The 26,740-nt window shown below is 47.2% G+C and overlaps 1 protein-coding gene across 3 annotated transcripts in view; it reads right to left on the bottom strand.

Annotated features, from left to right (window-relative positions):
• The window catches only part of LOC132384722 (beta-1,4 N-acetylgalactosaminyltransferase 1-like), a 142,062-nt gene that overhangs the window by 29,834 nt on the left and 85,488 nt on the right, over positions 1–26,740 (bottom strand). For all 3 annotated transcript variants that reach the window (XM_059956123.1, XM_059956124.1, XM_059956125.1), the window contains exon 6: positions 2,313–2,493. In XM_059956123.1, the coding sequence (XP_059812106.1) occupies positions 2,313–2,493 (181 nt within the window). The remainder of the gene's footprint in view (positions 1–2,312; positions 2,494–26,740) is intronic.

The raw sequence follows: 26,740 nt of genomic DNA, 5'->3' as shown, positions 1-26,740 counted from the left end.
CTTCAAGCACATTGCATTCCAGTGTGTCATCAGTACTTGAGATGCGTCCAAAATAGCAAAGTTTCCTTTGGATAATGATTCCCAGAGGTATTGGTTTTGTGTCATTCTTTCCTAGGATGAAATTGTTTGATCTCCTTTCAATGTATGATATCCCAAGGATCTGTCTGTATGTCCACATCCCAAATGCTGTCAACTTCTTTTCATCAGCTGGGTTTAGGGTCCATGTTTCACAGCCATATAGGGTTACTGGCCAGACGAGACTCTTGAGGAGGCGTATCTCAGTGTCAGTGCTCACAGATCTATCTTTCCAGATGTTCCAGAGTTTGGTAGTGCTTGTGCGTGCCATTGCTAGCCATCGCCTGCTTCCTTGCTGCATTCGTTTGTGTCATTTAGTTCTGCACTAAGGTATATAAAGGAGGACACTTGTTTGATCTTGTCGTTTCCGATGTGGATGTCAGCTTGAATTGCAGTTTTGCTTATCACCATGACGTTGGTCTTTTTGCCATTTATCAGCAATCCAAATTCAGCAGAGACTTTTGCAACATTATTGAGTGGTGCTTGTAGGTCTTCATCTGTTGTGGCTATCAGGGCCATGTCATCGGCGTATCTCAAGTTACTGATGGTTCTTCCTCCTGTTTTAATGCCAGTGTTGTCTGGAATTGCCAGCCTCATGATCATCTCAGTGTAGATGTTAAAAAGGTGTGGAGAAAGGATGCAGCCTTGGTAGACTCCTTTCCCATTGCAGAATGATTTGGTCTTGCCAGATGTGGTCCGAAGGCTGGAGGATTGCGTAGCATGCAGTGTTTCTGGAAGAGCCACTAGGTGTGGTGCCAATGTATTTATTGAACTGCGACTAAGTGACACACAAAATGCTGCAGGAACCCAGCAACTCAGCATCTATGGAAAAGGGTGAACAGTTGACAGTTTGGGCCGAGGCCCTTCATCAGGACTGTACACACGACATACAGTGATGGTAAAGATGATACTGACTCTGAAGGTCTTCTATTGATCCCTCAAATAAGGGACGATACCAAATTGTTGCTACTTGGTTTCAAAGCAAAATTGATCTGAACCACTGCAAATGGCTCATACTCTGTTCTGGACTGTGTGAGCAACCTTTATTGTGACTAAACTTCCATAAGGTACAGGAGGAGTCTAGCACCAGAGGGCACAGCCTCAGAATAGGATGTCTCCGTGGAACAAAAATGGGGAGAAATTTCTTTAGCCAGAAGGTGGTGTATCTGTGGAATTCATTGCCACAAATGGTCATGGAGACCAATTCACAGAGTATACTTAAAGCAGCAGTTGGTAGAGAGAAGGTAGTAGAGTGGAATTGAGATGGATAATATATCAGCCATGATGGAAAGGCAGAATAGACTTAACATAATCCTAAGTCTATATCTTACTGTCTGTGGTCTTATAACCCTAAAGTAGAAGTTTTTTTGCCACAGAGATGAAGGTGAAACCACTGATTTTCTAGTTGCATAGCTGCTTTGATGTGTGGCCATCAGAGTTGAAGAGGTGAAACTGGATGGGAAGACTTGGTAGGGACTAGGGCTTCAAAGGCAAATCAAGCGATAAAGGAAGCTGTTGGAAATTGGTGGGGAAAATGGGGGGAGTAACTTTTTCCCCAGGATTAATGTCTTTGGGCTATTGGCAGACAGAGACACGTGGATAGTTAAGGAAATGAGGAGGTGGTTAAAGCTCAAAATAGCAGCATCTGTCGTTAAGGATCCCAACCATCCAGGCCATGCCTTCTTCTTGCTGCTACCATCGGGCAGGAGATACAGAAGCCTGAAGTCCCACACCACCAGGTTCAGGGACAGCTACTTCCCTTCAATCAATTGGTTCTTGATACGACCGAAAAAACCCCAATTCCTCCCTCAGCAATGGAGCACTATGGACTACATCTTGCACTACTATGGACTTGTCTCTGACTGTGTCTTTCTTTTCTTTTTGCTTTAAGGTCTAGCTTTTGCATAATCTTTTTTCACTGTTCTTTATAGTTTATGTATATATTATGTTCTGTTTGTTGTCTGTACCTATGAGACTGTGGTGCTGCTGCGAGCAAGTTTTTCATTGTACCTGCACCTCACTCTACGTATGATAACGAACTCGACTTGACTTGCCTTGAGGTAGCCGAACAATGCATCAAAACCTTGAACTTGATAATGCCTCATAAGGTGATGAGAAATGGCTACCACTTAACAAATCCACTCATACATGAGAAAATGAAAGGCCAATCAAGCTCATGCAAATATATGTGAAGTTCAACTCAGTCTCTGTTCTGGCCAGTGTTCACCTCTACGCACCTGTGTCCGCAGAGTTGGGGTTGAAGACGGTGTTGGTGTAGGTGACGAACTGAAGCTGGCGGTTCAGGTTGTCCACCTGAGAGCTCGAGAGGGACAGGTGCATCTGCCCAACACCTTCAATTGTAACGTCATCGACCTCGGCTGCCACGTCAAAAGTTCCCAAAGATGCTGTCAAGTTCACCTGTGACAGACAAGAGGACATACGTTGCCACTCTGCCAATCCAGATCGACTTGTGTCCAGGGTTGATTGAATTGGAGGTTAGTCAGAGTTCGGCTTTGTTTTGTGCAGACCCATGAGGTTTGGTTTCAAATGTCATCATCAAACTTACTGACTCCACTATATAAACTTGATACTGTCAACAATAAATTCAATATTACAAAAATACAAGAATGACATTGATTACCCAGTCAATTTCATTTAATTCTGCATGGTTCTGCATATCAGTGAGGTCGAACAATCTACCAATTGTTTCCCTGTCTGATTTACATCTTCTCCATCACACAACTTCTTGTCAGAGCTAATGTCCCTTGTCAAAAAACAATCAGTGAAGGGAAATGAAGGACACTGCTTGCTGGAATGTCAGTAGAACTGATCATCCAGTACTCTCTGCACCTTACTCATGCTGAAGGAATCTATTTATTCAACATTTACAAGTTGCTGCTATTGATACAAGATACAACTTTGTTTCAGACTGATACAACTTACAAACAATTATGATAAATTTTTGGATGAACACAATCAATTTTAAAAGAGTGGGGTATAGACATTGTATGTGGACACAGACAGTTCCTCACACTGTGGAACCTATCTGTGAACACGGACACTCCATTCCCACTCTGGACACAGTCTGTGAATATGGATACTCCACTCACACGCTGGACACTGTCTGTGAATAAAAACTCCACTCACTCTCTGGACCCTGTCTGTGAGATAAACACTCCACTCACTCTCTGGACCCTGACTATAAAATAAACACTCCAGTCACTCTCTAGACCCTGTCTGTGTATAAACACTCCACTCACTCTCTGGACCCTGTCTGAGAAATAAATACTCCACTCACTCTCTGGACCTTGTCTGCGTATAAACACTCCACTCACTCTCTGGACCCTGTCTGTGAATAAACACTCCACTCACTCTCTGGACCCTGTCTGTGAATAAACACTCCACTCACTCTCTGGACCCTGTCTGTGAATAAACACTCCACTCACTCTCTGGACCCTGTCTGTGAATAAACACTCCACTCACTCTCTGGACCCTGTCTGTGTTTAAACACTCCATTCAGTCTCTGGACACTGTCTGTGAATAAACACTCCAGTCACACTCTGGACCCTGTCTGTGAAATAAACACTCCACTCACTCTCTGGACCCTGTCCGTGTATAAACAGTCCACTCACTCTCTGGACGCTGTCTGTGAATAAACACTCCAGTCACTCTCTGGACCAAGTCTGTGAATAAACACTCCAGTCACACTCTGGACACTGTCTGTGAATAAACACTCCACTCACTCTCTGGACCCTGTCTGTGAATAAACACTCCACACACTCTCTGGACCCTGTCTGCGTATAAACACACGACTCCCTCTCTGGACACTGTCTGTGAAATAATCACACCACTCACTCTCTGGACCCTGTCTGTGTATAAACACTCCACACACTCTCTGGACGCTGTCTGTGAAATAAACACACCACTCACTCTCTGGTCCCTGTCTGTGTATAAACACTCCACACACTCTCTGGACCCTGTCTGTGAAATAAACACTCCACTCACTCTCTGGAAACTGTCCGCGTATCAACACTCGACTCACTTTCTGGACCCTGTCTGTGAAATAATCACACCACTCACTCTCAGGACTCTGACTATGCATAATCACTCCAGTCAGTCTCTGGACCCTGTCTGTGAATAAACACTCCAGTCACACTCCGGACACAGTATGTGAAAAAACACTCCCCTCACCCTCACCCTCTGGACCCTGTCCGTGTATAAACACTCCACTCACTCTCTGGACCCAGTCTGTGAAAAAAACACACCACTCACTCTCTGGACCCTGTCTGTAAAATAAAAACTCCACTCACTCTCTGGATGCTGTCTGTGTATAACCACTCCAGTCAGTCTCTGGACCCTGTCTGTGAATAAACACACCAGTCACACTCCAGACACAGTATGTGAAAAAACACTCCCCTCACCCTCTGGACCCTGTCCGTGTATAAACACTCCACTCACTCTCTGGACCCAGTCTCTGAAAAAAACACACCACTCACTCTCTGGACCCTGTCTGTGAATAAACACTCCACTCACTCTCTGGACCCTGTCTGTGAATAAACACTCCCCTCACTCTCTGGACCCTGTCTGTGAATAAACACTCCACTCACTCTCTGGACCCTGTCTGTGAGATAAACTCTCCACTCACTCTCTGGACCCTGTCCGTGTATAAACACTCCACTCACTCTCTGGACCCAGTCTCTGAAATAAACACACGACTCACTCTCTGGACCCTGTCTGTAAAATAAACACTCCACTCACTCTCTGGACACTGTCTGTGAAATAAACACTCCAGTCACACTCCGGACACAGTATGTGAAAAAACACTCCCCTCACCCTCAACCTCTGGACCCTGTCCGTGTATAAACACTCCACTCACTCTCTGGACCCAGTCTGTGAAATAAACACACCACTCACACTCTGGACCCTGTCTGTGAATAAACACTCCACTCACTCTCTGGACCCTTTCTGTGAAATAAACACTCCACTCACTCTCTGGACCCTGTCTGTGAGATAAACAATCCACTCACTCTCTGGACCCTGTCTGTGAATAAACAGTCCACACACTCTCTGGACCCTGTCTGTGAATAAACACGCCACTCATTCTCTGGACCCTGTCTGTGAAATAAACACTCCACTCACTCTCTGGACCCTGTCCGTGTTTAAACACTCCACTCACTCTCTGGACCCTGTCCGTGTATAAACACTCCACTCAAACTCCGGACCCTGTCTGTGAATAAACACTCCAGTCAAACTCTGGTCCCTGTCTGTGAATAAACTCTCCACTCACTCTTTGGACCCTGTCTGTGAAATAGACACTCCACTCACTCTCTGGACCCTGTCTGTGAATAAACACTCCACTCACTGTCTGGACCCTGTCTGTGAATAAACAGTCCAGTCACTCTCTGGACGCTGTCCATGTATGAACAGTCGACTCACTCTCTGGACCCTTTCTGTGAAATAAACACTCCACTCACTCTCTGGACCCTGTCTGTGAATAAACAGTCCACTCACTCTCTGGACCCTGTCTGTGAATAAACACTCGACTCCCTCTCTGGACACTGTCTGTGAAATAATCACACCACTCACTCTCTGGACCCTGTCTGTGTATAAACACTCCACACACTCTCTGGACGCTGTCTGTGAAATAAACACAACACTCACTCTCTGGTCCCTGTCTGTGTATAAACACTCCACACACTCTCTGGACCCTGTCTGTGAAATAAACACTCCACTCACTCTCTGGAAACTGTCCGCGTATCAACACTCGACTCACTTTCTGGACCCTGTCTGTGAAATAATCACACCACTCACTCTCAGGACTCTGACTATGCATAATCACTCCAGTCAGTCTCTGGACCCTGTCTGTGAATAAACACTCCAGTCACACTCCGGACACAGTATGTGAAAAAACACTCCCCTCACCCTCACCCTCTGGACCCTGTCCGTGTATAAACACTCCACACACTCTCTGGACCCAGTCTGTGAAAAAAACACACCACTCACTCTCTGGACCCTGTCTGTAAAATAAACACTCCACTCACTCTCTGGACCCTGTCTGTGAATAAACACTCCACTCACTCTCTGGACCCTGTCTGTGAATAAACACTCCTCTCACTCTCTGGATGCTGTCTGTGTATAACCACTCCAGTCAGTCTCTGGACCCTGTCTGTGAATAAACACACCAGTCACACTTCAGACACAGTATGTGAAAAAACACTCCCCTCACCCTCTGGACCCTGTCCGTGTATAAACACTCCACTCACTCTCTGGACCCAGTCTCTGAAATAAACACACGACTCACTCTCTGGACCCAGTCTGTGAAAAAAACACACCACTCACTCTCTGGACCCTGTCTGTAAAATAAACACTCCACTCACTCTCTGGACCCTGTCTGTGAGATAAACACTCCCCTCACTCTCTGGACCCTGTCTGTGAATAAACACTCCACTCACTCTCTGGACCCTGTCTGTGAATAAACACTCCCCTCACTCTCTGGACCCTGTCTCTGAATAAACACTCCACTCACTCTCTGGACCCTGTCTGTGAGATAAACTCTCCACTCACTCTCTGGACCCTGTCCGTGTATAAACACTCCACTCACTCTCTGGACCCAGTCTCTGAAATAAACACACGACTCACTCTCTGGACCCTGTCTGTAAAATAAACACTCCACTCACTCTCTGGACACTGTCTGTGAAATAAACACTCCAGTCACACTCCGGACACAGTATGTGAAAAAACACTCCCCTCACCCTCAACCTCTGGACCCTGTCCGTGTATAAACACTCCACTCACTCTCTGGACCCAGTCTGTGAAATAAACACACCACTCACTCTCTGGACCCTGTCTGTGAATAAACACTCCACTCACTCTCTGGACCCTTTCTGTGAAATAAACACTCCACTCACTCTCTGGACCCTGTCTGTGAGATAAACAATCCACTCACTCTCTGGACCCTGTCTGTGAATAAACAGTCCACACACTCTCTGGACCCTGTCTGTGAATAAACACGCCACTCATTCTCTGGACCCTGTCTGTGAAATAAACACTCCACTCACTCTCTGGACCCTGTCCGTGTTTAAACACTCCACTCACTCTCTGGACCCTGTCCGTGTATAAACACTCCACTCAAGCTCCGGACCCTGTCTGTGAATAAACACTCCAGTCAAACTCTGGTCCCTGTCAGTGAATAAACTCTCCACTCACTCTTTGGACCCTGTCTGTGAAATACACACTCCACTCACTCTCTGGACCCTGTCTGTGAATAAACACTCCACTCACTGTCTGGACCCTGTCTGTGAATAAACAGTCCAGTCACTCTCTGGACGCTGTCCATGTATGAACAGTCGACTCACTCTCTGGACCCTTTCTGTGAAATAAACACTCCACTCACTCTCTGGACCCTGTCTGTAAATAAACAGTCCACTCACTCTCTGGATCCTGTCTGTGAATAAACACTCCACTCACTCTCTGGACCCTGTCTGTGGGTAAATGGTCCACTCACTCTCCAGACCATATCCGTGTATAAACACTCATTCAAACTCAAGACCCTGTCTGTGAATAAACACTCCACTCACTGTCTGGACCCTGTTTGTGAATAAACACTTCACTCACTCTCTGGACCCTGTCTGTGAATAAACAGTCCACTCACTCTCTGGAACCTGTCTGCGAAATAAACACGCCACTCACTCTCTGGACCCTGTCTGTGAAATAAACACTCCACTCACTCTCTGTACGCTGTCCGTGTATAAACAGTCCACTCACTCTCTGGACCCTTTCTGTGAAATAAACACTCCGCTAACTCTCTGGACCCTGTCTGTGTGATAAACACTCCTCTCACTCTCTGGATCCTGTCTGTGGGTAAACGGTCCACTCACTCTCTGGACCCGGTCCATGTATAAACACTCGTTCAAACTCAAGACCCTGTCTGTGAATAAACAGTCCAGTCACACTCCGGACCCAGTCTGTGAATAAACACTCCCCTCACTCTCTGGACCCTGTGTGCGTATAAACACTCCACTCACTCTCTGGACCCTGTGTGCGTATAAACACTCCACTCACTCTCTGGACCCTGTGTGTGAGATAAACACTCCACTCACTCTCTGGACCCTGTCTGTGTATAACCACTCCAGTCACTCTGTGGACCCTGTCCGTGTGATAAACACTCCACTCACTCTCTGGACCCTGTCTGTGAATAGACAGTCCACTCACTCTCTGGACCCGGTCTGTGAATAAACACTCCACTCACTCTCTGGACCCTTTCTGTGAAATAAACACTCCACTCACTCTCTGGACCCTGTCTGTGAGATAAACAATCCACTCACTCTCTGGACCCTGTCTGTGAATAAACAGTCCACACACTCTCTGGACCCTGTCTGTGAATAAACACGCCACTCATTCTCTGGACCCTGTCTGTGAAATAAACACTCCACTCACTCTCTGGACCCTGTCCGTGTTTAAACACTCCACTCACTCTCTGGACCCTGTCCGTGTATAAACACTCCACTCAAGCTCCGGACCCTGTCTGTGAATAAACACTCCAGTCAAACTCTGGTCCCTGTCAGTGAATAAACTCTCCACTCACTCTTTGGACCCTGTCTGTGAAATAGACACTCCACTCACTCTCTGGACCCTGTCTGTGAATAAACACTCCACTCACTGTCTGGACCCTGTCTGTGAATAAACAGTCCAGTCACTCTCTGGACGCTGTCCATGTATGAACAGTCGACTCACTCTCTGGACCCTTTCTGTGAAATAAACACTCCACTCACTCTCTGGACCCTGTCTGTAAATAAACAGTCCACTCACTCTCTGGATCCTGTCTGTGAATAAACACTCCACTCACTCTCTGGACCCTGTCTGTGGGTAAATGGTCCACTCACTCTCCAGACCATATCCGTGTATAAACACTCATTCAAACTCAAGACCCTGTCTGTGAATAAACACTCCACTCACTGTCTGGACCCTGTTTGTGAATAAACACTTCACTCACTCTCTGGACCCTGTCTGTGAATAAACAGTCCACTCACTCTCTGGAACCTGTCTGCGAAATAAACACGCCACTCACTCTCTGGACCCTGTCTGTGAAATAAACACTCCACTCACTCTCTGTACGCTGTCCGTGTATAAACAGTCCACTCACTCTCTGGACCCTTTCTGTGAAATAAACACTCCGCTAACTCTCTGGACCCTGTCTGTGTGATAAACACTCCTCTCACTCTCTGGATCCTGTCTGTGGGTAAACGGTCCACTCACTCTCTGGACCCGGTCCATGTATAAACACTCGTTCAAACTCAAGACCCTGTCTGTGAATAAACAGTCCAGTCACACTCCGGACCCAGTCTGTGAATAAACACTCCCCTCACTCTCTGGACCCTGTGTGCGTATAAACACTCCACTCACTCTCTGGACCCTGTGTGCGTATAAACACTCCACTCACTCTCTGGACCCTGTCTGTGAGATAAACACTCCACTCACTCTCTGGACCCTGTCTGTGTATAACCACTCCAGTCACTCTGTGGACCCTGTCCGTGTGATAAACACTCCACTCACTCTCTGGACCCTGTCTGTGAATAGACAGTCCACTCACTCTCTGGACCCGGTCTGTGAATAAACACTCCACTCATACTCTGGACCCTGTCTGTGAATAAACACTTCACTCACTCTCTGTACCCTGTCCGTGTATAAACACTCCACCCACTCTCTGGATCCTGTCTGTGGGTAAACGGTCCACTCACTCTCTGGACCCTGTCCATGTATAAACACTCGTTCAAACTCAAGACCCTGTCTGTGAATAAACACTCCAGTCACACTCCGGACCCAGTCTGTGAAAAAACTCTCCCCTCACTCTCTGGACACAGTGTGTTAAACAAACAGTCCACTCACTCTCTGGACCCTCTCTGTGGATTAACACGCCACTCACTCTCTGGACACTGTCTGTGTATAAACACTCCACTCACTCTCTGGACCCTGCCAGTGAATAAACACTCCAGTCACACTCAGAACCCTGTCTGTGAAATAAACAGTCCACTCACTCTCTGGACCCTCTCTGTGGATAAACACGCCACTCACTCTCTGGACCCTGTCTGTGAAATAAACACTCCATTTACTCTCTGGACCCTCTCCGTGTTTAAACTCTCCACTGAATCTCTGGACCCTGTCACTCTATAAACACTTGGCTCAATCTCCGGACCCTGTCTGTGAATAAACACTCCAGTCACTCTCTGGACCCTGTCTGTGAAATAAACACTCCACTCACTCTCTGGACGCTGTCCGAGTATAAACAGTCCACTCAGTCTCTGGACCCTTTCTGTGAATAAAACACTCCACTCACTCTCTGGACACTGTCTGTGAATAAACACTCCACTCACTCTCTGGACGCTGTCTGTGTATAAACAGTCCACACACTCTCTGGACCCTGTCTGTGAATAAACACGCCACTCATTCGCTGGACCCTGTCTGTGAAATAAACACTCCACTCACTCTCTGGACCCTGTCCGTGTATAAACACTCCACTCAAACTCCGGACCCTGTCTGTGAATAAACACTCCAGTCAAACTCTGGTCCCTGTCTGTGAATAAACACTCCACTCACTCTTTGGACCCTGTCTGTGAAATAAACACTCCACTCATTCTCTGGACACTTTCTGTGAAATAAACACTCCACTCACTCTCTGGACCCTGTCTGTGAATAAACACTCCACTCACTCTCTGGACCATGTCTGTGAATAAACACTCCACTCTCTCTCTGGACCCGGTCTATGAATAAACACTCCACTCACTCTCTGGACCCTGTCCGTGTATAAACACTCCACTCACTCTCTGGACCCTGCCAGTGAATAAACACTCCAGTCACACTCAGAACCCTGTCTGTGAAATAAACAGTCCACTCACTCTCTGGACCCTCTCTGTGGATAAACACGCCACTCACTCTCTGGACCCTGTCTGTGAAATAAACACTCCATTTACTCTCTGGACCCTCTCCGTGTTTAAACTCTCCACTGAATCTCTGGACCCTGTCACTCTATAAACACTTGGCTCAATCTCCGGACCCTGTCTGTGAATAAACACTCCACTCACTCTCTGGACCCTGTCCGTGTATAAACACTCCACTCAAACTCCGGACCCTGTCTGTGAATAAACACTCCAGTCAAACTCTGGTCCCTGTCTGTGAATAAACACTCCACTCACTCTTTGGACCCTGTCTGTGAAATAAACACTCCACTCATTCTCTGGACACTTTCTGTGAAATAAACACTCCACTCACTCTCTGGACCCTGTCTGTGAATAAACACTCCACTCACTCTCTGGACCATGTCTGTGAATAAACACTCCACTCTCTCTCTGGACCCGGTCTATGAATAAACACTCCACTCACTCTCTGGACCCTGTCCGTGTATAAACACTCCACTCACTCTCTGGACCCTGTCTATGAATAAACACTCCACTCACTCTCTGGACCCTGTCTGTGTGATAAACACTCCACTCTCTCTCTGGACCCTGTCTGTGAATAAACAGTCCACTCACACTCTGGACCCGGTCTGTGAATAAACACTCCACTCATACTCTGGACCCTGTCTGTGAATAAACACTTCACTCACTCTCTGTACCCTGTCCGTGTATAAACACTCCACCCACTCTCTGGATCCTGTCTGTGTGTAAACGGTCCACTCACTCTCTGGACCCTGTCCATGTATAAACACTCGTTCAAACTCAAGACCCTGTCTGTGAATAAACACTCCAGTCACACTCCGGACCCAGTCTGTGAATAAACTCTCCCCTCACTCTCTGGACACAGTGTGTTAAATAAACAGTCCACTCACTCTCTGGACCCTCTCTGTGGATTAACACGCCACTCACTCTCTGGACACTGTCTGTGTATAAACACTCCACTCACTCACTGGACCCTGTCTGTGAATAAACAGTCCACTCATTCTCTGGACGCTGTCTGTGTATAAACAGTCCACTCACTCTCTGGACCCTGTCCGTCTTTAAACACTCCACTCACTCTCTGGACCCTGTCCATGTATAAACACTCCACTCAAACTCCGGACCCCGCCTGTGAATAAACACTCCAGTCAAACACTGGTCCCTGTCTGTGAATAAACACTCCACTCACTCCTTGGACCCTGTCTGTGAAATAAACACTCCACTCATTCTCTGGACACTTTCTGTGAAATAAACACTCCAGTCACACTCAGAACCCTGTCTGTGAAATAAACAGTCCACTCACTCTCTGGACCCTCTCTGTGGATAAACACACCACTCACTCTCTGGACCCTGTCTGTGAAATAAACACTCCAATCACTCTCTGGACCCTGCCAGTGAATAAACAGTCCACTCACTCTCTGGACGCTGCCTGTGTATAAACAGTCCACACACTCTCAGGACCCTGTCTGTGAATAAACACGCCACCCATTCTCTGGACCCTGTCTGTGAAATAAACACTCCACTCACTCTCTGGACCCTGTCCGTGTATAAACACTCCACTCAAACTCCGGACCCTATCTGTGAATAAACACTCCAGTCAAACTCTGGTCCCTGTCTGTGAATAAACACTCCAGTCACACTCTGGACCCTGTCTGTGAAATAAACACTCCACTCACTCTCTGGACCCTGTCTGTGAATAAACAGTCCACTCACTCTCTGGACGCTGCCTGTGTATAAACAGTCCACACACTCTCAGGACCCTGTCTGTGAATAAACACGCCACCCATTCTCTGGACCCTGTCTGTGAAATAAACCACTCACTCTCTGGACCCTGTCCGTGTATAAACACTCCACTCAAACTCCGGACCCTATCTGTGAATAAACACTCCAGTCAAACTCTGGTCCCTGTCTGTGAATAAACACTCCACTCACTCTCTGGACCCTGCCAGTGAATAAACACTCCAGTCACACTCAGAACCCTGTCTGTGAAATAAACAGTCCACTCACTCTCTGGACCCTCTCTGTGGATAAACACGCCACTCACTCTCTGGACCCTGTCTGTGAAATAAACACTCCAATTACTCTCTGGACCCTGTCCGTGTTTAAACTCTCCACTGAATCTCAGGACCCTGTCCCTCTATAAACACTTGGCTCAATGTCCGGACCCTGTCTGTGAATAAACACTCCAGTCACTCTCTGGACCCTGTCTGTGAAATAAACACTCCACTCAATCTCTGGACGCTGTCCGAGTATAAACAGTCCACTCAGTCTCTGGACCCTTTCTGTGAATAAACACTCCACTCACTCTCTGGACCCTGTCTGTGAATAAACACTCCACTCACTCTCTGGACGCTGTCTGTGTATAAACAGTCCACACACTCTCTGGACCCTGTCCCTCTATATACACTTGGCTCAAACTCCGGACCCTGTCTGTGAATAAACACTCCAGTCACACTCAGGACCCTGTCTGTGAAATAAACACTCCACTCACTCTCTGGACCCTGTCTGTGAATAAACACTCCAGTCAAACTCTGGTCCTGTCTCTGAATAAACACTCCACTCACTCTCTGGACCCTGTCTGTGAAATAAACACTCCACTCATTCTCTGGACCCTTTCTGTGAAATAAACACTCCACTCACTGTCTGGACCCTGTCTGTGAAATAAACACTCCACTCACTCTCTGGACCCTGTCCGTGTTTAAACACTCCACTGACTGTCTGGACCCTGTCCCTCTATATACACTTGGCTCAAACTCCGGACCCTGACTGTGAATAAACACTCCACTCACTCTCTGGACCCTGTCTGTGAATAAACACTCCAGTCAAACTCTGGTCCTGTCTGTGAATAAACACTCCACTCACTCTCTGGACCCTATCTGTGAAATAAACACTCCATTCATTCTCTGGACCCTTTCTGTGAAATAAACACTCCACTCACTGTCTGGACCCTGTCTGTCAATAAACAGTCCAGTCACTCACTGGACGCTGTCCATGTATAAACAGTCAACTCACTCTCTGGACCCTTTCTGTGAAATAAACACTCCACTCACTCTCTGGACCCTGTCTGTGAATAAACAGTCCACTCATTCTCTGGACGCTGTCTGTGTATAAACAGTCCACTCACTCTCTGGACCCTGTCTGTGAATAAACACTCCACTCGCTCTCTGGACCCTGTCCGTGTTTAAACACTCCACTCACTCTCTGGAACCTGTCCATGTATAAACACTCCACTCAAACTCCGGACCCCGTCTGTGAATAAACACTCCAGTCAAACTCTGGTCCCTGTCTGTGAATAAACACTCCACTCACTCTTTGGACCCTGTCTGTGAAATAAACACTCCACTCATTCTCTGGACACTTTCTGTGAAATAAACACTCCAGTCACACTCAGAACCCTGTCTGTTAAATAAAAAGTCCACTCACTCTCTGGACCCTCTCTGTGGATAAACACACCACTCACTCTCTGGACCCTGTCTGTGAAATAAACACTCCAATCACTCTCTAGACCCTGTCCGTGTTTAAACTCTCCACTGAATCTCTGGAACCTGTCCCTCTATAAACACTTGGATCAATTTCCGGACCCTGTCTGTGAATAAACACTCCAGTCACTCTCTGGACCCTGTCTGTGAATAAACAGTCCACTCACTCCCTGGACGCTGTCTGTGTATAAACAGTCCACACACTCTCTGGATCCTGTCTGTGAACAAACACGCCACTCATTCTCAGGACCCTGTCTGTGAAATAAACACTCCACTCACTCTCTGGACCCTGTCCGTGTTTAAACACTCCACTGACTCTCTGGACCCTGTCCCTCTATATACACTTGGCTCAAACTCCGGACCCTGTCTGAGAATAAACACTCCAGTCACACTCTGGACCCTGTCTGTGAAATAAACACTCCACTCACTCTCTGGACCCTGTCCGTGTTTAAACACTCCACTGACTCTCTGGACCCTGTCACTCTATATACACTTGGCTCAAACTCCGGACCCTGTCTGAGAATAAACACTCCAGTCACACTCTGGACCCTGTCTGTGAAATAAGCACTCCACTCACTCTCTGGACCCTGTCTGTGAATAAACAGTCAACTCACTCTCTGGACGCTGCCTGTGTATAAACAGTCCACACACTCTCTGGACCCTGTCTGTGAATAAACACGCCACCCATTCTCTGGACCCTGTCTGTGAAATAAACACTCCACTCACTCTCTGGACCCTGTCCGTGTATAAACACTCCACTCAAAATCCGGACCCTGTCTGTGAATAAACACTCCAGTCAAACTCTGGTCCCAGTCTGTGAATAAACACTCCACTCACTCTTTGGACCCTGTCTGTGAAATAAACACTCCACTCATTCTCTGGACCCTCTCTGTGGATAAACACGCCACTCACTCTCTGGACTCTGTCTGTGAAATAAACACTCCAATTACTCTCTGGACCCTCTCCGTGTTTAAACTCTCCACTGAATCTCTGGACCCTGTCACTCTATAAACACTTGGCTCAATCTCCGGACCCTGTCTGTGAATAAACACTCCAGTCAAACTCTGGTCCCTGTCTGTGAATAAACACTCCACTCACTCTTTGGACCCTGTCTGTGAAATAAACACTCCTCTCATTCTCTGGACCCTTTCTGTGAAATAAACACTCCACTCACTCTCTGGACCCTGTCTGTGAATAAACACTCCACTCACTCTCTGGACCATGTCTGTGAATAAACACTCCACTCACTCTCTGGCCCCTGTCTGTGAATAAACACTCCACTCACTCTCTGGACCCTGTCTGTGAATAAACACTCCACTCACTCTCTGGACCCTGTCTGTGTTTAAACAATCCACTCAAACTCCGGACCCTGTCTGTGAATAAACACTCCAGTCAAACTCTGGTCCCTGTCTGTGAATAAACACTCCACTCACTCTTTGGACCCTGTCTGTGAAATAAACACTCCACTCATTCTCTGGACCCTTTCTGTGAAATAAACACTCCACTCACTCTCTGGACCCTGTCTGTGAATAAACACTCCACTCACTCTCTGGACCATGTCTCTGAATAAACACTCCACTCTCTCTCTGGACCCTGTCTATGAATAAACACTCCACTCACTCTCTGGACCCTGTCCGTGTATAAACACTCCACTCACTCTCTGGACCCTCTCTATGAATAAACACTCCACTCACTCTCTGGACCCTGTCTGTGTGATAAACACTCCACTCTCTCTCTGGACCCTGTCTGCGAATAAACAGTCCACTCACACTCTGGACCCGGTCTGTGAATAAACACTCCACTCATACTCTGGACCCTGTCTGTGAATAAACACTTCACTCACTCTCTGTACCCTGTCCGTGTATAAACACTCCACCCACTCTTTGGATCCTGTCTGTGGGTAAACGGTCCACTCACTCCCTGGACCCTGTCCATGTATAAACACTCGTTCAAACTCAAGACCCTGTCTGTGAATAAACACTCCAGTCACACTCCGGACCCAGTCTGTGAATAAACTCTCCCCTCACTGTCTGGACCCTGTCTGTGAAATAAACACTCCACTGACTCTCTGGACCCTGTCCCTCTATATACACTTGGCTCAAACTCCGGACCCTGTCTGTGAATAAACACTCCACTCACTCTCTGGACCCTGTCTGTGAATAAACACTCCAGTCAAACTCTGGTCCTGTCTGTGAATAAACACTCCACTCACTCTCTGGACCCTATCTGTGAAATAAACACTCCATTCATTCTCTGGACCCTTTCTGTGAAATAAACACTCCACTCACTGTCTGGACCCTGTCTGTGAATAAACAGTCCAGTCACTCACTGGACGCTGTCCATGTATAAACAGTCGACTCACTCTCTGGACCCTTTCTGTGAAATAAACACTCCACTCACTCTCTGGACCCTGTCTGTGAATAAACAGTCCACTCATTCTCTGGACGCTGTCTGTGTATAAACAGCCCACTCACTCTCTGGACCCTGTCTGTGAATAAACACTCCACTCACTCTCTGGACCCTGTCCGTGTTTAAACACTCCACACACTCTCTGGACACTGTCCATGTATAAACACTCCACTCAAACTCCGGACCCCGTCTGTGAATAAACACTCCAGTCAAACTCTGGTCCCTGTCTGTGAATAAACACTCCACTCACTCTTTGGACCCTGTCTGTGAAATAAACACTCCACTCATTCTCTGGACACTTTCTGTGAAATAAACACTCCAGTCACACTCAGAACCCTGTCTGTGAAATAAACAGTCCACTCACTCTCTGGACCCTCTCTGTGGATAAACACACCACTCACTCTCTGGACCCTGTCTGTGAAATAAACACTCCAATCACTCTCTGGACGCTGTCCGTGTTTAAACTCTCCACTGAATCTCTGGAACCTGTCCCTCTATAAACACTTGGATCAATTTCCGGACCCTGTCTGTGAATAAACACTCCAGTCACTCTCTGGACCCTGTCTGTGAAATAAACACTCCACTCACTCTCTGGATGCTGTCCGAGTATAAACAGTCCACTCAGTCTCTGGACCCTTTCTGTGAAATAAACACTCCACTCACTCTCTGGACCCTGTCTGTGAATAAACAGTCCACTCACTCTCTGGACGCTGTCTGTGTATAAACAGTCCACACACTCTCTGGACCCTGTCTGTGAATAAACACGCCACTCATTCTCAGGACCCTGTCTGTGAAATAAACACTCCACTCACTCTCTGGACCCTGTCCGTGTTTAAACACTCCACTGACTCTCTGGACCCTGTCCCTCTATATACACTTGGCTCAAACTCCGGACCCTGTCTGAGAATAAACACTCCAGTCACACTCTGGACCCTGTCTGTGAAATAAACACTCCACTCACTCTCTGGACCCTGTCTGTGAATAAACAGTCCACTCACTCTCTGGACCCTGTTTGTGTATAAACAGTCCACTCACTCTCTGGACGCTGCCTGTGTATAAACAGTCCACAATCTCTCTGGACCCTGTCTGTGAATAAACACGCCACCCATTCTCTGGACCCTGTCTGTGAAATAAACACTCCACTCACTCTCTGGACCCTGTCTGTGAATAAACAGTCCACTCACTCTCTGGACGCTGCCTGTGTATAAACAGTCCACAATCTCTCTGGACCCTGTCTGTGAATAAACACGCCACCCATTCTCTGGACCCTGTCTGTGAAATAAACACTCCACTCACTCTCTGGACCCTGTCCGTGTATAAACACTCCACTCAAACTCCGGACCCTGTCTGTGAATAAACACTCCAGTCAAACTCTGGTCCCTGTCTGTGAATAAACACTCCACTCACTCTTTGGACCCTGTCTGTGAAATAAACACTCCACTCATTCTCTGGACCCTCTCTGTGGATAAACACGCCACTCACTCTCTGGACCCTGTCTGTGAAATAAACACTCCAATTACTCTCTGGACCCTCTCCGTGTTTAAACTCTCCACTGAATCTCTGGACCCTGTCACTCTATAAACACTTGGCTCAATCTCCGGACCCTGTCTGTGAATAAACACTCCAGTCACTCTCTGGACCCTGTCTGTGAAATAAACACTCCACTCACTCTCTGGACGCTGTCCGAGTATAAACAGTCCACTCAGTCTCTGGACCCTTTCTGTGAATAAACACTCCACTCACTCTCTGGACCCTGTCTGTGAATAAACAGTCCACTCACTCTCTGGACGCTGTCTGTGTATAAACAGTCCACACACTCTCTGGACCCTGTCTGTGAATAAACACGCCACTCATTCGCTGGACCCTGTCTGTGAAATAAACACTCCACTCTCTCTCTGGACCCTGTCTGTGAATAAACAGTCCACTCACACTCTGGACCCGGTCTGTGAATAAACACTCCACTCATACTCTGGACCCTGTCTGTGAATAAACACTTCACTCACTCTCTGTACCGTGTCCGTGTATAAACACTCCACCCACTCTCTGGATCCTGTCTGTGGGTAAACGGTCCACTCACTCTCTGGACCCTGTCCATGTATAAACACTCATTCAAACTCAAGACCCTGTCTGTGAATAAACACTCCAGTCACACTCCGGACCCAGTCTGTGAATAAACTCTCCCCTAACTCTCTGGACACAGTCTGTTAAATAAACAGTCCACTCACTCTCTGGACCCTCTCTGTGGATTAACACGCCACTCACTCTCTGGACACTGTCTGTGTATAAACACTCCACTCATTCTCTGGACCCTTTCTGTGAAATAAACACTCCACTCATTCTCTGGACCCTTTCTGTGAAATAAACACTCCACTCACTGTCTGGACCCGGTCTGTGAAATAAACACTCCACTCACTCTCTGGACCCTGTCCGTGTTTAAACACTCCACTGACTCTCTGGACCCTGTCCCTCTATATACACTTGGCTCAAACTCCGGACCCTGTCTGTGAATAAACTCTCCAGTCAAACTCTGCTCCTGTCTGTGAATGAACACTCCACTCACTCTCTGGACACTATCTGTGAAATAAACACTCCATTCATTCTCTGGACCCTTTCTGTGAAATAAACACTCCACTCACTGTCTGGACCCTGTCTGTGAATAAACAGTCCAGTCACTCACTGGACGCTGTCCATGTATAAACAGTCGACTCACTCTCTGGACTCTTTCTGTGAAATAAACACTCCACTCACTCTCTGGACCCTGTCTGTGAATAAACAGTCCACTCATTCTCTGGACGCTGTCTGTGTATAAACACTCCACTCACTCTCTGGACCCTGTCCGTGTTTAAACACTCCACTCACTCTCTGGACCCTGTCCATGTATAAACACTCCACTGAAACTCCGGACCCCGTCTGTGAATAAACACTCCAGTCAAACTCTGGTCCCTGTCTGTGAATAAACACTCCACTCACTCTTTGGACCCTGTCTGTGAAATAAACACTCCACTCATTCTCTGGACACTTTCTGTGAAATAAACACTCCAGTCACACTCAGAACCCTGTCTGTGAAATAAACAGTCCACTCACTCACTGGACCCTGTCCATGTATAAACACTCCACTCAAACTCCGGACCCCGTCTGTGAATAAACACTCCAGTCAAACTCTGGTCCCTGTCTGTGAATAAACACTCCACTCACTCTTTGGACCCTGTCTGTGAAATAAACACTCCACTCATTCTCTGGACACTTTCTGTGAAATAAACACTCCAGTCACACTCAGAACCCTGTCTGTGAAATAAACAGTCCACTCACTCTCTGGACCCTCTCTGTGGATAAACACACCACTCACTCTCTGGACCCTGTCTGTGAAATAAACACTCCAATCACTCTCTGGACCCTGTCCGTGTTTAAACTCTCCACTGAATCTCTGGAACCTGTCCCTCTATAAACACTTGGATCAATTTCCGGACCCTGTCTGTGAATAAACACTCCAGTCACTCTCTGGACCCTGTCTGTGAAATAAACACTCCACTCACTCTCTGGATGCTGTCCGAGTATAAACAGTCCACTCAGTCTCTGGACCCTTTCTGTGAAATAAACACTCCACTCACTCTCTGGACCCTGTCTGTGAATAAACAGTCCACTCACTCTCTGGACACTGTTTGTGAATAAACAGACCACTCTCTCTCTGGACGCTGTCTGTGTATAAACAGTCCACACACTCTCTGGACCTTGTCTGTGAATAAACACGCCACTCATTCTCAGGACCCTGTCTGTGAAATAAACACTCCACTCACTCTCTGGACCCTGTCCGTGTTTAAACACTCCACTGACTCTCTGGACCCTGTCCCTTTATATACACTTGGCTCAATCTCCGGACCCTGTCTGTGAATAAACACTCCAGTCACTCTCTGGACACTGTCTGTGAAATAAACACTCCACTCACTCTCTGGACGCTGTCCGAGTATAAACAGTCCACTCAGTCTCTGGACCCTTTCTGTGAATAAACACTCCACTCACTCTCTGGACCCTGTCTGTGAATAAACACTCCACTCACTCTCTGGACCCTTTCTGTGAATAAACAGTCCACTCACTCTCTGGACCCTGTCTGTGTATAAACAGTCCACTCACTCTCTGGACGCTGTCTGTGTATAAACACTCCACTCATACTCTGGACCCTGTCTGTGAATAAACACTTCACTCACTCTCTGTACTGTGTCCGTGTATAAACAATCCACCCACTCTCTGGATCCTGTCTGTGGGTAAACGGTCCACTCACTCTCTGGACCCTGTCCATGTATAAACACTCGTTCAAACTCAAGACCCTGTCTGTGAATAAACACTCCAGTCACACTCCGGACCCAGTCTGTGAATAAACTCTCCCCTCACTCTCTGGACACAGTCTGTTAAATAAACATTCCACTCACTCTCTGGACCCTCTCTGTGGATTAACACGCCACTCACTCTCTGGACACTGTCTGTGTATAAACACTCCACTCATTCTCTGGACAATATCTGTGAAATAAACACTCCATTCATTCTCTGGACCCTTTCTGTGAAATAAACACTCCACTCACTGTCTGGACCCTGTCTGTGAATAAACAGTCCAGTCACTCACTGGACGCTGTCCATGTATAAACAGTCGACTCACTCTCTGGACTCTTTCTGTGAAATAAACACTCCACTCACTCTCTGGACCCTGTCTGTGAATAAACAGTCCACTCATTCTCTGGACGCTGTCTGTGTATAAACAGTCCACTCACTCTCTGGACCCTGTCTGTGAATAAACACTCCACTCACTCTCTGGACCCTGTCCGTGTTTAAACACTCCACTCACTCTCTGGACCCTGTCCATGTATAAACACTCCACTCAAACTCCGGACCCCGTCTGTGAATAAACACTCCAGTCAAACTCTGGTCCCTGTCTGTGAATAAACACTCCACTCACTCTTTGGACCCTGTCTGTGAAATAAACACTCCACTCATTCTCTGGACACTTTCTGTGAAATAAACACTCCAGTCACACTCAGAACCCTGTCTGTGAAATAAACAGTCCACTCACTCACTGGACCCTGTCCATGTATAAACACTCCACTCAAACTCCGGACCCCGTCTGTGAATAAACACTCCAGTCAAACTCTGGTCCCTGTCTGTGAATAAACACTCCACTCACTCTTTGGACCCTGTCTGTGAAATAAACACTCCACTCATTCTCTGGACACTTTCTGTGAAATAAACACTCCAGTCACACTCAGAACCCTGTCTGTGAAATAAACAGTCCACTCACTCTCTGGACCCTCTCTGTGGATAAACACACCACTCACTCTCTGGACCCTGTCTGTGAAATAAACACTCCAATCACTCTCTGGACCCTGTCCGTGTTTAAACTCTCCACTGAATCTCTGGAACCTGTCCCTCTATAAACACTTGGATCAATTTCCGGACCCTGTCTGTGAATAAACACTCCAGTCACTCTCTGGACCCTGTCTGTGAAATAAACACTCCACTCACTCTCTGGATGCTGTCCGAGTATAAACAGTCCACTCAGTCTCTGGACCCTTTCTGTGAAATAAACACTCCACTCACTCTCTGGACCCTGTCTGTGAATAAACAGTCCACTCACTCTCTGGACGCTGTCTGTGTATAAACAGTCCACACACTCTCTGGACCCTGTCTGTGAATAAACACGCCACTCATTCTCAGGACCCTGTCTGTGAAATAAACACTCCACTCACTCTCTGGACCCTGTCCGTGTTTAAACACTCCACTGACTCTCTGGACCCTGTCCCTCTATATACACTTGGCTCAATCTCCGGACCCTGTCTGTGAATAAACACTCCAGTCACTCTCTGGACACTGTCTGTGAAATAAACACTCCACTCACACTCTGGACGCTGTCCGAGTATAAACAGTCCACTCAGTCTCTGGACCCTTTCTGTGAATAAACAGTCCACACACTCTCTGGACGCTGTCTGTGTATAAACAGTCCACACACTCTCTGGACCCAGTCTGTGAATAAACACTCCACTCATACTCTGGACCCTGTCTGTGAATAAACACTTCACTCACTCTCTGTACCGTGTCCGTGTATAAACAATCCACCCACTCTCTGGATCCTGTCTGTGGGTAAACGGTCCACTCACTCTCTGGACTTTGTCCATGTATAAACACTCGTTCAAACTCAAGACCCTGTCTGTGAATAAACACTCCAGTCACACTCCGGACCCAGTCTGTGAATAAACTCTCCCCTCACTCTCTGGACACAGTCTGTTAAATAAACATTCCACTCACTCTCTGGACCCTCTCTGTGGATTAACACGCCACTCACTCTCTGGACACTGTCTGTGTATAAACACTCCACTCATTCTCTGGACCCTTTCTGTGAAATAAACACTCCACTCATTCTCTGGACCCTTTCTGTGAAATAAACACTCCACTCACTCTCTGGACCCTGTCTGTGAATAAACACTCCACTCACTCTCTGGACCATGTCTGTGAATAAACACTCCACTCTCTCTCTGGACCCTGTCTATGAATAAACACTCCACTCACTCTCTGGACCCTGTCCGTGTATAAACACTCCACTCACTCTCTGGACCCTGTCTATGAAATAAACACTCCACTCACTCTCTGGACCCTGTCCGTGTTTAAACACTCCACTGACTCTCTGGACCCTGTCCCTCTATATACACTTGGCTCAAACTCCGGACCCTGTCTGTGAATAAACACTCCAGTCAAACTCTGGTCCTGTCTGTGAATAAACACTCCACTCACTCTCTGGACACTATCTGTGAAATAAACACTCCATTCATTCTCTGGACCCTTTCTGTGAAATAAACACTCCACTCACTGTCTGGACCCTGTCTGTGAATAAACAGTCCAGTCACTCACTGGACGCTGTCCATGTATAAACAGTCGACTCACTCTCTGGACCCTTTCTGTGAAATAAACACTCCACTCACTCTCTGGACCCTGTCTGTGAATAAACAGTCCACTCATTCTCTGGACGCTGTCTGTGTATAAACAGTCCACTCACTCTCTGGACCCTGTCTGTGAATAAACACTCCACTCACTCTCTGGACCCTGTCCGTGATTAAACAATCCACTCACTCTCTGGACCCTGTCCGTGTATAAACAGTCCACTCAAGCTCCGGACCCCGTCTGTGAATAAACACTCCAGTCAAACTCTGGTCCCTGTCTGTGAATAAACACTCCACTCACTCTTTGGACCCTGTCTGTGAAAATAACACTCCACTCATTCTCTGGACACTTTCTGTGAAATAAACACTCCACTCACACTCAGAACCCTGTCTGTGAAATAAACAGTCCACTCACTCTCTGGACCCTCTCTGTGGATAAACACACCACTCACTCTCTGGACCATGTCTGTGAAATAAACACTCCAATTACTCTCTGGACCCTGTCCGTGTTTAAACTCTCCACTGAATCTCTGGAACCTGTCCCTCTATAAACACTTGGATCAATTTCCGGACCCTGTCTGTGAATAAACACTCCAGTCACTCTCTGGACCCTGTCTGTGAAATAAACACTCCACTCACTCTCTGGACCCTGTCTGTGAAATAAACACTCCACTCACTCTCTGGACGCTGTCCGAGTATAAACAGTCCACTCAGTCTCTGGACCCTTTCTGTGAAATAAACACTCCACTCACTCTCTGGACCCTGTCTGTGAATAAACACTCCACTCACTCTCTGGACCCTGTCTGTGAATAAACACTCCACTCACTCTCTGGACGCTGTCTGTGTATAAACAGTCCACACACTCTCTGGACCCTGTCTGTGAATAAACACGCCACTCATTCTCAGGACCCTGTCTGTGAAATAAACACTCCACTCACTCTCTGGACCCTGTCCCTCTATATACACTTGGCTCAAACTCCGGACCCTGTCTGAGAATAAACACTCCAGTCACACTCTGGACCCTGTCTGTGAAATAAACACTCCACTCACTCTCTGGACCCTGTCTGTGAATAAACAGTCCACTCACTCTCTGGACGCTGCCTGTGTATAAACAGTCCACAAACTCTCTGGACCCTGTCTGTGAATAAACACGCCACCCATTCTCTGGACCCTGTCTGTGAAATAAACACTCCACTCACTCTCTGGACGCTGTCCATGTATAAACACTCCACTCAAACTCCGGACCCTGGCTGTGAATAAACACTCCAGTCAAACTCTGGTCCCAGTCTGTGAATAAACACTCCACTCACTCGTTGGACCCTGTCTGTGAAATAAACACTCCACTCATTCTCTGGACCCTCTCTGTGGATAAACACGACACTCACTCTCTGGACTCTGTCTGTGAAATAAACACTCCAATTACTCTCTGGACCCTCTCCGTGTTTAAACTCTCCACTGAATCTCTGGACCCTGTCACTCTATAAACAGTTGGCTCAATCTCCGGACCCTGTCTGTGAATAAACACTCCAGTCACTCTCTGGACCCTGTCTGTGAAATAAACACTCCACTCACTCTCTGGACGCTGTCCGAGTATAAACAGTCCACTCAGTCTCTGGACCCTTTCTGTGAATAAACACTCCACTCACTCTCTGGACCCTGTCTGTGAATAAACAGTCCACTCACTCTCTGGACGCTGTCTGTGTATAAACAGTCCACACACTCTCTGGACCCTGTCTGTGAATAAACACGCCACTCATTCGCTGGAAACTGTCTGTGAAATAAACACTCCACTCACTCTCTGGACCCTGTCCGTGTATAAACACTCCACTCAAACTCCGGACCCTGTCTGTGAATAAACACTCCAGTCAAACTCTGGTCCCTGTCTGTGAATAAACACTCCACTCACTATTTGGACCCTGTCTGTGAAATAAACACTCCACTCATTCTCTGGACCCTTTCTGTGAAATAAACACTCCACTCACTCTCTGGACCCTGTCTGTGAATAAACACTCCACTCACTCTCTGGACCATGTCTGTGAATAAACACTCCACTCTCTCTCTGGACCCTGTCTATGAATAAACACTCCACTCACTCTCTGGACCCTGTCCGTGTATAAACACTCCACTCACTCTCTGGACCCTGTCTATGAATAAACACTCCACTCACTCTCTGGACCCTGTCTGTGTGATAAACACTCCACTCTCTCTCTGGACCCTGTCTGTGAATAAACAGTCCACTCACACTCTGGACCCGGTCTGTGAATAAACACTCCACTCATACTCTGGACCCTGTCTGTGAATAAACACTTCACTCACTCTCTGTACCCTGTCCGTGTATAAACACTCCACCCACTCTCTGGATCCTGTCTGTGGGTAAACGGTCCACTCACTCTCTGGACCCTGTCCATGTATAAACACTCGTTCAAACTCAAGACCCTGTCTGTGAATAAACACTCCAGTCACACTCCGGACCCAGTCTGTGAATAAACTCTCCCCTCACTCTCTGGACACAGTGTGTTAAATAAACAGTCCACTCACTCTCTGGACCCTCTCTGTGGATTAACACGCCACTCACTCTCTGGACACTGTCTGTGTATAAACACTCCACTCACTCACTGGACCCTGTCTGTGAATAAACAGTCCACTCATTCTCTGGACGCTGTCTGTGTATAAACAGTCCACTCACTCTCTGGACCCTGTCTGTGAATAAACACTCCACTCACTCTCTGGACCCTGTCCGTGTATAAACACTCCACTCACTCTCTGGACCCTGTCCATGTATAAACACTCCACTCAAACTCCGGACCCCATCTGTGAATAAACACTCCAGTCAAACTCTGGTCGCTGTCTGTGAATAAACACTCCACTCACTCTTTGGACCCTGTCTGTGAAATAAACACTCCACTCATTCTCTGGACACTTTCTGTGAACT

The sequence above is a fragment of the Hypanus sabinus genome, chromosome X1 (genome assembly GCF_030144855.1).
Source record: "Hypanus sabinus isolate sHypSab1 chromosome X1, sHypSab1.hap1, whole genome shotgun sequence".
NCBI classification, from domain to species: domain Eukaryota; kingdom Metazoa; phylum Chordata; class Chondrichthyes; order Myliobatiformes; family Dasyatidae; genus Hypanus; species Hypanus sabinus.
Note: the sequence above shows the minus strand (reverse complement) of the source record. Positions and strands in the feature narration are given on the sequence as shown.